Below are 17,017 nucleotides of genomic sequence, written 5' to 3'. Positions count from 1 at the left end.
CGTCTAGCAATACCACCAGAGACTCTATTGACCCCATCACTTATATTAACCATATCTGCAAGTCCTTGGTATACTTCAGCACACAATGCTTTCTGGTTATTATGTATTCATACTAACCTTGATTCTTTCATGATGCTATATTGTTGCGTGCCTAGCGGCTCAGTGTGTGGCGATAGAGTGCACAATCACCTCCCACATCGTGATCACCATCTCGGTAGTACTAGATGTGTAAAGGTGGCAGGTTGTAACCACCAGAATAGCCATTTGCCAAGATCAAGAAGACAAAGCTTAAAAGGGTAGCTAATCAATATCGCTCAAACCTCCTTACATGCAAATTTGCATCTTCTCTTTTCTCTTCTGAGAACACTGGGAAATTCTTGACTAATGATGCTTAAAATTGTTCTTTGTCTACTAGATTACTTCCGGAATCATTGTAGGATCATTATAGAACAACTACTCGACACAGAGATTGCTACTTCCTAAGGACTATGACCATGTTTTTCTTCTCACTATTGGCTGTCAACTAGCGTGCAACTTGCTTGCAACCCTGCCAACTCGTTAGTCAAGAATTTCCCAGTGTTCTCTGAAGAGAAAAGAGAAGATGCAAATTTGCATGTAAGGAGGTTTGAGCAATATTGAAAAGTGGCCAGACCTCGGGATGTGGAAGAACCAGAGCTTAGTGAAATCCATAGAGATGCTTTCATGAACACCTTCAAAGACAGAGCCACGGAGTGTGTGTCAAGATACCAAGAGGTCATGACTGCTTTCCTGGAGAGATTTCGCAAGATAAAGTCTGCAACTCAACTCTTTGATCAAATGAGAGAACTCCGATAAAAAGACATGGATGTAGAGGCCTATGCAACAAAACTATTGAGCTTGAGACAGAGAGCGGTGGAACAAGCCCGACCCTCAATGCAAATAGTTGTAGATTAGCTTGTCCAAGGATTTAAGCCAGACATCCATGCGGTAGTCAGCACAAAGCAGTCAGAAATTGAAGAGGAGTTCGAGAAACTGGTTGAGTTGGCCAAAATGGCAGAAAAAAGAAGTCAAGAAAGAAGACAAAAGAGAAAGTCCAAGAAAAGGGTCACAATCGAGGAGGAGGATTCACGTGACACCTCATAGGACACTCCAATGGTAGTAAAGAAAAGGAAGGACAAAAAAGAAGAAAACCTCAAGGGCACAAGTGTTTCCCGAAGAACTTGTGCTACAGGTGAAGAAACTCACACAAGAGATGAAAAACAACAAAAGCTCACAATTTTGCAAAAATGTGTTTTGCTCTCATTGCAAACAAGAAGGCCACCTTAAGGAAGAATGCACAGTGCCACCAATGTGTACCATTTGTAACATGTACAATCATAGTACATGGAACTACAGGTTCAACTTGAAAAATAGAGCTCCCATGGTAAACAATATGGAAGGAGCAAAAAGAAGACCCCTAGGGATGGGAAGGTATGGGAGCAAAGGCCCTAGAAATTACTCAGGAAGAAGAAGAAATTACTAGAAATTACTAGAAATTACTCAGGAAGAAGAAGCCGAGGACATGCCAGTGGTTCTACAACCTTCACATGCTACTATTATCAAAAGCGTGGGCACACCAAGGCGAAATGTGCCATGAAGAAAAAACATGATGAAGAAAGACAGGTGAAATTAATGAAACTCAAGGAAAATATGCCAAGTGCCAACATGATGTAGGCGAATGACATACAAGTGGAGGTTCAAGACATCTTGGCAGTCACAAGGGCAAAAGCAAATGAATCCACTTGACTAGATAATCAGGACTCACCCAAAGCTCGCAAGAAGGCAGCTATGGACTGGGAACAATAGGAGAAGGTGAGGATCTAAACCACTAAGGAAATAGAAAGAAGGCAAGCCAAGCAAGAGGGTGGCTCATGCAAAGTCATCATCGTAGATCACCTGGAAGCAAGTGAAAATCTGCACAAGAGAGCACAACAATGAAATCTGCTTGGAAGAAAGCAAGAAGGATGCTAATGGGTTGCAAGCTAATGTAGTATTAATGCTATTAGTGGATAGACAAGTTTTGTTGAGACAAGTGATGGACTTATGTCTAAGATTCAAGGCTAAAATATTGATGTGATAGGTATTGAAGGACTAAGCAAGGAACTAAATCACTCAGAAGAAGAAGAAACCCCAAAATGTAGCAGAATGCAAGCTGAGGATCTCTCAGCATCCAGAGATGATGAAGTGGCCAAAGTCACAATCCAACTGAATAACATGCTTATCGATGATGCAGCACTAGATCGTGGATCTGGAGTAAATGTCATTACTGAGGAAAGTGCAGTGGGATTGGGTCTCAAATGGGAGCCCATTCGATTCAACATAAGAATGGCAAATAAAAAAATGGTGTTCCTAAAGGGCACACACACACACACACACACAAAGAAAAACACATAGAACTATAAAACATGTTGAGAGATAGAAAAAGAGAGAGCAAGTGAATATAGATAGAAAGAGAGATATAAAGACAATGAGAAAATAGAGAATTTATAAATATCACCACAAAGAAGCCAAAGCTGGAAAGTTATAATAAGATTTTTCCCTTGAACAAATACATCAATTTTGAAGATACCAACAAAATGTCATTACTCTCACACACAAAATCTATAGGCATCTACCTTGGTTTCCAACATACGCCTCATCTTTTTCATAATAGCATTGAGTCGATTGATTGATATCTTTAGACTCACTACCTCCAAGCTTAGAGAACGTACTTGCTCTCTTAAAGAATCAGCTTGTTCTTTATATTCCCTAGTACATCCCGCCTACATGTTCCCCAATTTCAACATGCAAATTTTCCATTATGAAAATCATGTCTAGTTGGTTGGCCTCCATGCAACCCCTACTATCAAGAACGCGATGAAGATGATGTGTCAACTCATCTCTTAACATATCTCCCCTTTGGGTGTCACTTCCATAGATCTCATCCCAAAGGGCATTTAAGTGCTCCTTACAAAGTAACCTCATTTTTTTCAATGCGCTCACATATGTCTATAATAGTCTGTAGACATTTAGAACTTGGTTGTCCTAATTGAGACCTTGATCGAGTAAGGTGTTTTGCAACTCGAACATTGATCAGCTCATGCGGGGTAGACAAAGCTACATCAGAATTGGAAGCTCCATACATAGCCACCAACTGAGCCATTGTTATAATTTTGGATCTCCATTTGCTAAAATCCAAAATGAACATCTTAAGGCTCTCCAAAAGTCTCTTTAAATCTTAGTCAACATATAACATAACCCTAATATTCTAACTATATACCAACACTAAATACATGTAGATACCTCGTAGCTACAAGCCCTGTTTCTTTTGATTTAAATGAGCTACCTATAGATGAGATTGGTCATATTAATAATTTTCAACCTATTTCCTATGCTGTGTCAGAGATGTGAAACGGATTAAATCCGAATGTCATTCTATAAGGCGTGTATTTTCATTTCCTCACAATGTTAAACACCCAACAACCATGGTGTTATGTTCTAGAGATTGTACTCTTCACTATTTTAGGAGCCCTTGCTTATAAGTGCCATTTTTGTGCTGCACTAATTTGGAAATGTGAGGCATCAAGAAAGCTTCAAACGATATGTTGTGCAAGTGGGAACATCTCTTTACTGCCTTTGGAAAATCCTCCTCCTACATTGGTTGATCTATTACTTAGGGATGATAACGCAAGTAAGGAATACATGAAGAATATATGCTCTTATAACAATGCCTTAGCATTCATTTCATTGGGTACTTATTTGGATAATCAGTTCACTGTGGTGGGAGAGGTGTATTTGTTTTCGAATACATGGTACTACATATCATCGTGTTGGCTCTGTAATACCTGATGGAACACGAGATGCAACTCCTCAATTTGCCCAATTATATGTATATGGATATAGAGCATGAATTGGAGAATAGACTTCATGGGATGCCCTCTTTAAATCATAACGTGCTTGAAAGGTTACAGACAGTGATGTATGAATACAATACGTATGCATGTGCATTTCATACAATGAGAGAAATGTTACAGTCCAGTCCACATGCAGATTTAAGAATGGTCATCATCACTAAAGCTCGATCAACCTCAAGCCAGTACTTAGTTCCTACAAGTAGTGAGGTAGCTGCTATGATGCCGGGTCAAGGGGATGGTTTTCATGTAGGTCATAGAGATATTCAAATAATGTCTTACACACGGGTACTATAAAAAGAATCTCTAACTTGCATCATTCATATATGCCTCTATGATATGTTCTTCTGTTTTCTTGAGGAGAGGATGGTTGGCATGTTGGAATTCTTCTCCATGGTAGAAATATACAAGGTTCAAATGAGGAGACAAAGAATGTAACTCAACAATAATATTATGCATATAGATTACATAAGGAAAGATACAAATGCGTGCCTTCTACGAGGTGGTCAACTTTTGCAACAGTACATTGTTGATGCATATAACATCATGGAAAAATCAAGATTAGTATGGATACGTAATAACCAAAAAGTATTGTGTACTGAAGTATACCAAGGGCTTGCAGATATGGTTAATATAAGTAATGGGGTCAATATAGTCTCTAGTGGCATTGGTGGATGCATTGTGCCGGTCATATATTTGGAGATATGTGAATGTTCTAAAGCTCACCCAAAACATGTGGGTCATTCAGAGTGGTTGTGATGGTACAAAACAAGAATTTGTGAAATAGAATTTACAAACTGGAGATGGCTCTATAGACCATCCAAACAATTAAGGTATTGGTCCATGGGAACTCCATGCTAAGTTTGGTTGAATCGGTGTACAAAGATCTTTAAAGAGTGGAGGATTATGTATGTTTCCTCAAAGATTGCACTATTCTTGCACCACGAAATCTAGGGATCAATGAGATCAATGAAATAGCCTTGAGTGCATTACATGGTCTTGAAAGAGAATACCTTAGTGCAGATTCTGTTGTTTCTTCTACAAATGATAGAATATTGTATGTAATTGAGTACTTGAATAGTTTAAACTTAGGTGGTGGTTACTCTTCTCACCGCTTGCTTCTAAAGATGAATGCTCTTATCATTCTACTCCACAATTTGGACCCTCAGTGGAGACTTTGTAATGGTACCAGACTGATATGCAAGCAATTTCACTCAAAGGTGATAGAAGCAGAAATTATTATAGGTGCAAACATTGGAGATAAGGTCTTTATTCCTACATTAACATTCATAATTTATGCTTCAATTGCCTTTTGACATGAGAATTCTTGTGAGGCTAGCTTTTGGTATGTCAATAGATAAGTCCCAAGGACAAACATTGAGTGTGCTGGGACTTTATTTGGCCACACAAGTATTCACACATGGACAATTGTATGTTGCTATGTCACTCACGTGTTAGATCATCAAATGTAGTGAAAGTATGTCTAAAAGATACTGTGGACCATGAAAGCACCATTGAAAGTATAAACAAAGTCTACAAAACTAATGTTGTCTACAAAGAGATATTGTAAATGGCATCTAGAAGAATGCAAATGTAATCTATGTCCAAAATGTAGAGAACGAGCTATAGATATGGTAGCCTACAAATATTAGAGACTACATTCATAGATATCTTTGTATCAATAAAGTAAGCATTTGGAAGGAGAATGTTTGCAAAGATGTGACATGTGCAATCTATGTGATCTTTGACTAAGTGTGCATGCTTTCAAGTTGATTGATGTCTCTTTTAGAATGACAATTATTTTATTGATGCAAAGAGATGAAGTTAAATAGGAGTTGGATGGTAAATTTCTTTCAATTTATCTCCTGCACTGGCATTACCATTGCTGGTAATATTGAATTAATATACATAAATTTACTTACATTGTGTGGATTAAATGGTTGACATTGAGGTAAAGCCACTGGAGTGCCCCAGCTCCTACTCAAGGGGTGGTTCAAATTCTTGAGATGGCTATAGGGGCATGGCAAGTTCATTTTGTTTCAAAATGAACTTGACTTGCTTTCATTTAGAGTGGCATTATTAATTTTTCTTTTCATTTCAAAATACTTAACGTCCCACCACAGAGAGAGAGAGAGAGAGAGAGAGAGAGAGAGAGAGAGCTCAAAATCTTGCGTAAATGATTAGAGAGGTGTAGTGTTGTATTTGCTTAGGACGAACATGGCAAGGAGATCATTTTCATTTATTTATGGTGATGGACAAAATATTAAAGGTATTTGTCTTGATGTTTGCCTATAATATAGTCATCATTATTTTTACCATAATCTATTTAATCTTTGGGCTCAAATGTAGACCCCTCGTCTTAGGAAGGACAAGCAACATCTCTAATGATTGAACTATTAGAGTGCACATGTGTATTAGGGTATAAAAAAGTACTTTTTATATAGTTATTGCGTATATTTATAAATATAAATTTTTATTGAGATATTTTTTTAAAATAGGGAATATTTTTTATTTTTTTGAACCTAGATTATTGCTAGGTTATATGGTTCAAACACTTATAGTGAGAGCTAAATGCAATTTTTCTCAAGAATTGATCGAGCAAATAAGTTTTGTAAGGTTTTATCTTTGCACCTTTTATTTTATTAAAATTTTATGTCTTTTAATAGCTAATGTTATTACCTTTTTTTTTTAAGATGGAGGCAGGGAGGGAGTATAGGCTTCTAAGAAGAGATAATCCACCTACTCGAAGATTGTTTTAATGGTTTGCCACATCAACAATGTAAAGAGAAGTAAATTGTGTGGTTCCTGTTAACTTACGAGCCAATTTATGTGCAGGTCAATGATAATAGTTTTGCATGGAACATGGATCTACTTTTTTGGGTAACTCTTTTTTACATTTTTATGTATGGATGGTATTTATTGGCTTTGTATTGGTTTCTTTGTTCGACTCTACCTACTGTGTTATCCTATCATGTACTCATAATGGGAGTGAGAAGGCACCTAATATGACACTATTTGTAACCTTTATTTTTTTATTCATGTTGTGGATTGGTTTTCTCAATACCACATATGTTAAGATTGTCACCACTACACTAGCTGGTTGGAATGCTAGATGTATATGTATGCCAAGTTTGGTTCTTTATTCAAAGAAAAGTAAGTACGTTAGGAGCTTCTATGTGGATATATATGGGAAGCATGGTGTGTTCATATATAGGTAGCCAAGCTCCTAAAGTAAGTACTTTAGGAGCTTCTATGTGGATGTATATGGCAAGCATGGTCTGTTCATATATAGGTAGCCAAGTAGAGGACATGAGACCCAGAATGGGCTTCAATATAAGGCCTATCTCTCCTTTCTTGTATGTATTTTTATGCATGCAAAAATATCTCTTGCTCATCAGAGATGGGTCACGCCAATGGTCTCCTAATTCTCTTCTTAAGAATTCAAATTTTAAAATTTCAATCAAAGTTAGGTGGCAGTCCCCACTAGCAGTCTGAAAAATTAAAGAGGGACAGATAGATTGTCGTTTCATAGACTCCTACGCTAAAAGAGAGCCGTTTTCCCACCACGGATGCACATTGTTTTGAGAGAAGTAGGATATGCACCCACAATCACCTTGCGCCAGAGCTTAAACTCCCGAAAGGTTGTGATGAGGCCTTTCTTGCTCAGGCCTGCCAGCGAGCTCTCTGCACAGACCAGAGAGAAGGAGATGGTCAGCTACACTCACCACAGAGCTTGCCACCTGTCTTGCTACGAAACCTACTATGCTCGCCACACACAATCTCCTTGTGCCAGAGCTTTTCACCTTTCTTGCTACATCCTTACTTGGGAGTGTGTTTTCAAAACAGAGAAGAAGAAGGAGGAGAATCAGATAAAAGGAGAGGTGTGTAAAAAGAGGGTATAAGAGCAGATGGAGCCATTGAGGTGAGCATGCAATTCGACTTTTGGCAAAGAGCGGCACCATGGCATCCATAAGCGACGGGAATCTGCAAAATGGATCTCTCTCCCTCAACATCTTCCTGGAGTACATGGAGGGAGGTAGCATCGCTTTCTTATCATTGTTTGCAGCCCAACAGGAACAACGACTCTATCGCAACACTGTAGCAAATAAGAGGTGGCGCAGGAGTATGGGAAAGAGGAGGCATCAACAGCTTTTGAGGTGTACAAGTGTAAGAACCTCTCCTTCTGATCTTATAATTATTCACCTCTCTAAAATAAAAGAAAGATTCTGTTTTACCCTGTTTTGACCTGGAGAGAGAAAATATCTAGAGAGAGGTAATCCAAAATCGAGATATTTTTGGATATAAAAATCTTCCTAGTGTCTAAAATTGTTTCCCCTAAAACAAAAATTCAAAAAGAACTTTTCAATGTGCAATTGAAATTAATTGAAAATAGGTATAAAGGACCTTAGCCTAAGAGTCTAGATTTTCTGAAATTTTTGGATTATAGTCCAATTAAGGTTCCTATGGGGGCCAATAGGACCAATTCAAGTGTGGGGAGGAGATAAAACCAATTTATAAAAGAAAAATACCAAAAAATGAGCAAAAGCCCACATAAGATGAAGAGTTGACTGAGTACAAGGTTTATTAGTAAAAAACTATGAATATTACTAAAAAAATGAGATATTTTGGGTATAATGATACATTTTTGACACCTTGGTATAAGGAGAAAGGGGGCTCTTCAAGGAGGCGCCTATTTCACATGTGTGGAGGAGTTTTAAACTCAAAAATAATAAGATATTTTTATCTCTCCTCTCTCCTAAATCAAACCAAATCAAAAAGGGAGCCAAACTGGTCCAAATCTTGTCCAAATTCAGCCAAACTGAACCTAAAAAATTCTAAAAACTAGTTAGACTTGGTTAGATGCCTCCCTCACCTATAAATAGACCCTTAGCCCTTTGTAAAAAAAATATGAGAACTATACCATGCCAGTATTATATTGAAATAATGATATTTTCTGTTATTCTCTAAAAATCCTCTACAAATTGAAGAGATTGGAGCTTCTCTCTCTCTTCAACCTTCCTTGGAGTCTTCATCAACATACCAAACCAATTGATTAGTTGGGGGCCTCTCCATTGATAAAGAATCAAGCAAATTAAGAGGTAAAGTGTGGTTTATGGTCTTTTTTCTTAAATCTCAAAATGTTTCTCACTTCTCAACCCCTCTCAAGCTTGAGAAGCATTCAATTGAATGGCTCTTTAATGCAATTTGACCTCTCTAATGAATTCTAGTGATAAACCTTATAAATTTTACATTTATGCTTAAATTAAAATATTTTTTAAGCATATCTCTCTCTCCCCCAAAGAATGGTCATTCCTATGACCTATTCTATATTCAAATGATGCTTCTCATGAAGCAATTCTCAAATCTAAAAGTGATATCTATACTTGTCAAATTTGAGGCAAAGAAGTGGCTTTTTAATACTTTTATGTTATTTAATTTATAAAAAACTTAGGAATCAAGTCCATAATTGGATATTGATCCTAATGATAGTCATTCTATCATATGGTATTACTAAACTTTATGCTTTCAAAATTATTAAAAATTATCAGTAGTAGTAGCGGAGCTATGGCAAAATTTCTAAAAAATTAACACATAAATCATTTTCATTCATAATATGAAAAGAGGACTTTGTACCATATTCTAGGATTAATCATCCTAGATTAATTGAATGATTCTCATTATAATCATTGAAATTTTGATTTTTATATTTATGCATAAATAGTAATTAGCAAAAGAGAAATTTCTAGTAATTCATTTTTATGTTTAAAGAGGAATTCCTATGACATTTGGAATTCCATCATTGAGATGGGAAAAGAGAAATTCCTAGCATATTGGAATTAATGAGTATTTTAATTAAATTCAAAGATAAAATTTAGATAAATTTATTTTATCTATGGGTTAAATGTTAAAAGAGGAATTCCTATGACATTTGGAATTCCATCATTGAGATGGGAAAAGAGAGATTCCTAGCATATTGGAATTAATGAGTATTTTAATTAAATTTAAAGATAAAATTTAGATAAATTTATTTTATCTATGAGAAATATTTAAATGTTAAAAGAGGAATTCCTATGACATTTGGAATTCCATCATTTAGATGGGAAAAGAGAAATTCCTAGCATATTGAATTTATGGGTATTTTATTTAGATGAAATTACTTTATGAGAAATAATTGATGATAAAAGAGGAATACCCATGACATTGGAATACAATTAATTAAATGCAAAAAGAGGAATCCCCATGGTATTTGAGATCCAAGAAATTAAATGGGAAGAAGAGAAAATTTTAGTATAATTCAATTTATGATTATTTATCAAAAGTGAAAATATGGGTAGAATTGATTTCTGTAAATCCCATGAATTCTTCTATTCCAAAAGAGGAATATTGTATATAATTCATTTGATAAATTGAGAATGAATATGGAACTAGTCGTCGAGAAAAAGAACCTTTAATTAGGCCAAGCAATTGGCAAAAATTTAGAAAAAGTCCCATTATCGGTATCAAAGTAGAAAAACCTACTAAATGGGAATATGATATGGAATGGATGTGATAAGATGTAAACAGGATGCGATAGGATGTGAATGGATATGATAAGATGTAAATGAGAGGTGATAAGATCTAATTGGGATGTGATAGGATGTGGTGTAATGAAAATGAATGTGGATGAGATGTGAAGTAAATGGATGTGGATGTGAATGATGAGATGAGAGGATGTGGATGTGGATGTGAATGATGAGATGAGAGGATGTGGATGTGGATGTGAATGATGAAATGAGAGGATATGTGAAAGGGTGAGATGGGAAGTAAATGGATGTGGATGTGTATGTGATGAAAATGGATGTGAATGTGTATGTGATGAAAATGGATGTGAATGTGTATGTGAAAATGGATGTGAATGTGTATGTGAAGAAAATGGATATGAATGTGTATGTGAAGAATGGATGTGGATGTGTATGTGTATGTGGATGTGTATGTGAAGAATGGATGTGGATGTGTATGTGAAAGAATGGATGTGGATGTGTATGTGAAAGAATGTGATGTGATGTGACATGAATATATGTGGATGTGAAGTGATAAATGTGAATGTATGGATAGATGTGGGTAGTCGTACATGTGAACGATTGGATGGATGTGGATGAATGAGATGAGATGTATATGAATGAGACATGATGTGGATGTGATGTAATGTGGATAGAATGTATGTGATGGGATGGTGATAAGAATGAATGTGATGGATATGAATGAATATGATGTGATGGATATGAATGAATGAGATGCGTTGTGAAATGGATGTGATATGAAACGGGATAGATGTGAATGAATGAGATGTGATGTGAATGGATGAGATATGATGGGATGTGAATCGGGATAGATGTGAATGAATGAGATGTGAGGTGAAATGGATGTGATGTGATGTGAGGTGAAATGGATGTGATGTGAGGTGAAATGGATGTGATGTGATGTGGATCGGGGTAGATATGAATGGATGAGATGTGAATGAATGTGAGGTGATGAGATGTGGATATGGGAAGATGCGAGTGGATGAGGATAAATGAGGAAAGATGTGATGAGATGGAAAATGATGTGATTGGATGAGAATGGGAATACATATGAAATGGATGTGGATTGATGTGGAACAATGTGGAAAGACGAGAGTTTGTTATAGAAACTGTATTTATGACCTGTTTTTAAATGACTGTTTTATATCAAAAATGCTGGGAAAGCATTTTGACCGTCTTGTGAATGAGGTCGTGGGGGGACCTAACTGATAAAGTTGCAATAGTTGACAGAGAGTCAACGGAGGACGTCTCGCATAGCAAGGTCGGCCGAGGTCTTGACCAACCTTAAATGGTAAGCTTTCGGTACGGTGGATGAGGGACCAAGGAAGCGGCCTATGAGTGAAGTGCTAGGTGACGTGCGAAGGATCCTAGAGGGTGCTGACCATACAGAGCTCGGGCTCTGGGTCGTCGAAGATACCCACACGTGCGTCGGGGAAGATATTGAAACAAGGAGTAAGAGTTGTTTTTTGAAACCGAGCATGGATCTGATTGATAGAGCAGATATTGAAATAAGGAGTAAGAGTTGTTTTTTGAAACCAAGCATGGATCTGGTTGATAGAGCTAACTGGTCCTCAAAAACGGATGAGTCCATGGCTCTTTTATATGGATCTGTTGGTTGATCTTGCTGATCTTCAATGGAGATTCCATCTTGATTTTTATAAGTGAATATATTGCTGGGTACTATGAGCTAGGAACTATCGAAAAGACCCCTGAGTGGACAGGTGGTGAGCGTTCTGGTTACCAATGATGCCATAGGTACACCGATGAAGGAATGAGTGGAAATTAGGATTCAACTGGATATTTTGGAGAATTATGATCAATGACACTATGATTTCATTAATGATTGTTTTAAAGACAGCTGAATCTGTGAAAAAGACAATTTCATATTGGGTGTGTAAGTGGTGTGACTAGCTTTAAATTTACATGAATATCCGGCTAGGGGGCCTGGGAACTCTTTTCCCTGGTACCCGGGACAAAACCTAACCAAATTCCTAATTGGATCCCATCACTACAGTGGTTGGCTAACCCATGGGACTGGATGGGGTTAGGCTGGACTGATGGATCCGTAAAATGAGACTCAATTCTATTATAGTACGATAGATGAAGTAAATCCCGGATAGTAATTGTTCTATGGAAAAAGAATCAACGGCTGTGCCTCTCGATGGGGAAAAAAGCATTGGTTTCTATGATCCAAGTGCAAGTTTCTTCCTTGATCTGACCAAGTGACTCACAGGTTCGGTCAGTAATGACCCTGACTACGTTAGAGTATAAATATCCTGGAGGAATCGCTTGTGATTTCCGGTAGAGGGAAGTTTTTCCGGGTTCGGTTTTTGAAGAACCAAGGGATTAGTCTCTTGTCCAGATATCCGTGGGCGAGGCCTCGAGTGAGGGATCCTGCCCCGCGCAAGAAGTGCTACTTCCGCTGCTAGCACCCCCAAATCCGTTGCGCGGAGGGGGCAGGGATCTTTCATTGAGAGTGTGAAGGAGGAGGTGGCAAGAGGCAGAGTGCTAGAGCTGGAGGAGAAGTTAGAGGTGATGGTTGTAATGCGAAGGCACACACCAAATTGGGTAGCAAAAATGGATGTAAATGGGTAGCAAAAATGGATGTAAATGGGTAAGGTTTCAAAACAACATGATAATATAATGGTGTTGGTGGGTTTAATTAGAGTAAGGATAAATAGATTTGCACATGCAGACGTTCTCACAAGTGGGAGGGTCGACAGGAGAGGCCGTAGAGGGAGAGCTTGGCATAGGCGACGTGAATGGTAAACACACAGTAGAGGCCGAGAGGGAGAGCATGGCATAGGCGACGGAGCTTCTGATGAGAAGCAAACATGCAGTAGAGGCCGATGAGGGAGCGCATGGCATAGGTGATGAAGCTTTTGATGAACTCAGGGCTATGGCTTTACGTAGGTGGCACGACGACCACCACTGGAGCCAAGTTGGCCGCCGCCGACTCCTCGACTTACCATTTGGAAGATTCAAATGTAAGCTTGGGTTGTTTGTTGAATTTTTAGTTTTTTATTTCAAATATAATCGTGCTTGGGTCATCCTCTACGGAAGGCTCTGACACTCTCTTTACTACACCTTGGTCATCCTCTCTGGCTCTACCCAAGCTTAGCTCCTACACCACCTACGTTGTCTGCCCTCCACCACTTTCTCTGTTTGCTAGAGTTCTCCTCCCACTTACTGTTCTTCTCCACCGGTATTGGGCACGTGAACCTATCAATGCAATGTTGCAAATGATGTCAAAGGTATGAAAGTTGAGTGATTCCTGCATCTTTTTTATTTTGCAACTCATTCATGTAGATTCAAACATGTTCTGATGTCATTTTGCTTAGAGGCTTAAAAAATAATTGGTTTTTTGCATTTGTAGCCTAGATTTGAATGGCTAATAAATCGTATACATGGACACATGCATGCATCATGACTATTAAGGAATCATAAGTGTGAAGGTTTGTAAAGTGCCACCTCTTTGTGGGTCCTAATTGATAAAATCGATAAAGGCCCGAGTGATGGTAAGATTAAGAGATGCACATCATATATTAGCTGCATGGTTGTGGTGGGTTACCATGGGCAGCTCCATAAGGGCAAGTGAAACAACCCTTAATAGGGAGTAAGAGGGGTATTTTTCCCATTTTTGGGTTTTCTCTATTGTTGCTTATCACTTTAAGAAGCTTCTCATTATCTACAAATTGAAATGAATTGATGTGAATGGTCGAGATCTTTACATCAAGACTCATTCCAATAGAATTCTCTATCAAAGCCATAAAGTTATGAATCGGTTGCTTCTCTTTGAGATACCATCTTTGTGTCTTAACCAATTTCAATGTGTGTCACTCTTTACAAAGTTGTCTTTTTTAATGGTGTGCTTAGATAAACCTGTAGGAGATGGGTCTCACCCCCACTAGATGGAGGCGAGGAGTATAGGCTTCCAAGGAAAGATAATCCAGTTGTCCGAAGATTGTTTTAAAGCTTTGTTTAGGTGTGTTGAGATTGTCAACATTTTTTTGGGTTGAAATGTTCTGTTTATTTATGCTAAGTTTGGTGCTTTATTCAATGAAATTAAGTGCTTTAGGAGTATATATATGGCAAGCATGGTGTGTTTATATATAGGTTGGCAAGTTAGGGACCATGGGGCCCATCATGGGCTTCAAATATAAGGCTTATCCCTACTTACCCTTCGAAGATGAGCGTTTTTTTTAATTGTTTGGAATTAGAAAGTTAAAAAAAAAACACACCTGTTCGTGCCATCGCTTTCGCAATGAGGGCTTGAACCCGTGGTCTTAGGACTCTAGAGCAACACCTCTCTCTATTACACTAATTTGTGATCGACAAATAAGAATTCTCTTGCCTGTCAAGGACGGGTCAAACCACTAGTATATAAAAAAGACTAAAGTTTCTTTTGACACGTGTCATCAAAGAATGCAAAGTGCGGGGAGGTGGACTGAGAGACCTGGGAGTGTCTAAGAGAGAGAGAGAGAGAGAGAGAGAGAGAGAGAGAGAGAGAGAGGTCAACTTGTCTATTTTATTTAGGAGAAGCAACATTTGCTACATAGTTTGCAAAGGGGTGGAGTCTGGACTTTTGTTTGAAGAGGATTGTGCGTGTGAAATGAAATGGCCATGGGATGCAGTGTCAGAAAAAAACCTTTAGAAGTTTAGAGCCCCGTCCCACAGGATCACAAGAGCATTAACAGCAGCAACATTTTTTCTAAAACTTGGAAGAGTCCAAAAAATCTTTCTTCTTCGCCTTGTTCTTCGTAGTGCCACTGTGAGTATGAAAATTGCTCAGTTTACGCTAAAGTCGCGGTGGCTCTGCACGCACCTTAATTTTCGGGCATTGTTTGTGGCTATTCTGAGGCTTTTGGCCTTCGAAACATGTTAGGGCTGTGCACAAGCTAGCTATATCCCATTTTTTCAACTCGTATTTCTCCTAGTGTCATTTTCAATCCTCAAATTGAGGAAAACCCATTGTAATTTTGTGTTCCTTTAAATTTAGAGATTCTGAATTTCAAATTTTTTTTGGTTATAAAATCGGTTAACATTGTTTTAAAAATAAAAGCAGGGAAAAAAAAGGTTATTTCGAGCAGAGTGGAGTGTGTGTGGAAGGAAAATGGCCGCCCTACTTCTAATTTCTAATTTCTAATTTCTATTTTCTCCCCCCCCCCCCCCCCTCTCTCTCTCTCTCTCTCTCTCAAACGGGTGATAAATTCAGGCACGCTCCGGCCGCGGCGGTGAGCGGCACCGCACCTTCTTCGAGACACAAGTAATTAACTACTATTCACTCTATGTGCTGTGAGTGAGCGATCTACCACCCATTCTTAAAAGCGCGTATTCAGAACGTCTTTGACACTTCACTAGTTCCTCGCAAGGTGAACCGTGTCACCACAGTAAAGCATACCGAGGGAGGTACGTAGGTCGTAGAGAGAGACAGGCGTGGCTATGGCTATTCCAGTTCTGCGCTCTCCCCTCGTGGCAGTAGCTGCACTGGTGCTGGGTTGCGTTCTGTTCATGAACAGCTGCGCGGAGGCGGGAAGTCACGGCCGCCGGATCATCGTGGGAGGGGACGAGCATTGGCGCTTCGGCTACAACTACAGCGCTTGGGCGGACAAAACTCAGCCCTTCTTCGTTGGTGATACACTTGGTATAAGCCTACACCTTCCTTGAGGTATCATCCCTCCCTCTCTGGTGGAATCGAGAGGGAGACGCTGATTAGCGGCCCTGTGGCAGCTGGGTTTTCTCATTCTTGGCGTCTTTTTGTCCGCAGTATTCATTTACGAGCCTTCAGTCTTTAATGGCATGCCCGTGAACCACAACGTCTACCTGCTCCACGGCTCCAAGCAGTTCCAAGCGTGCGGCTTCGGGCAAACAGCCGTGCTCCTTGCCAACGCCACCCAAGGCGTCCCTTGCTACGAGTTCACGCTCACCGAGCCTAGGAAGAGTTACTACTTTGCCTGTGGCATAGGGAGGGGCATCCACTGCCGTGAAGGCCTCATGAAGTTTCACGTGAGGCCGGCCCTTTTAGGAGGTGTAGGCGAGTGAAGTGAGGAAGTAATTCTCAATCTCCTTTCTCCAGGGAAGGGTCTTGAGTCAGTGAGTGCGGAAGAGCATCTACAGGTCGCGTAGGTAACTCAGTTTTTTTTTTCTTAAAAAAAAAAACAACAAACAAATTATACCTGTAGCTGCGGCTGTGTCCCTTGTGTGTTATCGTTTTTGCTTGTTTTGTGGTTGGTTGGCTCTGGAAAAATCAATAAAAGAATCCAGTTCACAGCCCCTTGTAATTGCAGATGCATGTTTCTTCTATCCATGCGAATCACGTATTTTGTCGTATAGATCTATATATGTTGTTGTGCACATGTATGAAGAAGACGGGCTGGTGAAGAAGACGGGCTAGACTTCCGCTGGTTTTCATGTTCATTCTTTGGCGTCTGTATCTCTAGTTTGGGCAGAGAGAGTCTTAAGAGTATGCACACTCGGACTGTTTTTTCATTGTGTCGACTTGACTCTTTGAAGGCTTAGAAAATAGGGTTGAAAAAAAAAGTACTCAAA

At 38.9% G+C, this 17,017-nt stretch overlaps 1 protein-coding gene across 1 annotated transcript; it reads left to right on the top strand.

Moving 5' to 3' along the window:
* Positions 1 to 15,791: 15,791 nt before the first annotated feature.
* On the top strand, positions 15,792 to 16,774 carry LOC147603414 (blue copper protein 1a-like). Its single transcript, XM_086796748.1, has 2 exons — positions 15,792 to 16,112; positions 16,236 to 16,774. The coding sequence occupies exons 1-2, from the start codon at positions 15,911 to 15,913 to the stop codon at positions 16,508 to 16,510; spliced, it is 477 nt and encodes a 158-aa protein (XP_086652874.1). The 5' UTR covers positions 15,792 to 15,910; the 3' UTR covers positions 16,511 to 16,774.
* Positions 16,775 to 17,017: the final 243 nt, after the last annotated feature.

Source organism: Cibotium barometz, chromosome 64 (assembly GCF_041138505.1).
Source record: "Cibotium barometz isolate CiBa-2024 chromosome 64, ASM4113850v1, whole genome shotgun sequence".
NCBI classification, from domain to species: domain Eukaryota; kingdom Viridiplantae; phylum Streptophyta; class Polypodiopsida; order Cyatheales; family Cibotiaceae; genus Cibotium; species Cibotium barometz.
Note: the sequence above shows the minus strand (reverse complement) of the source record. Positions and strands in the feature narration are given on the sequence as shown.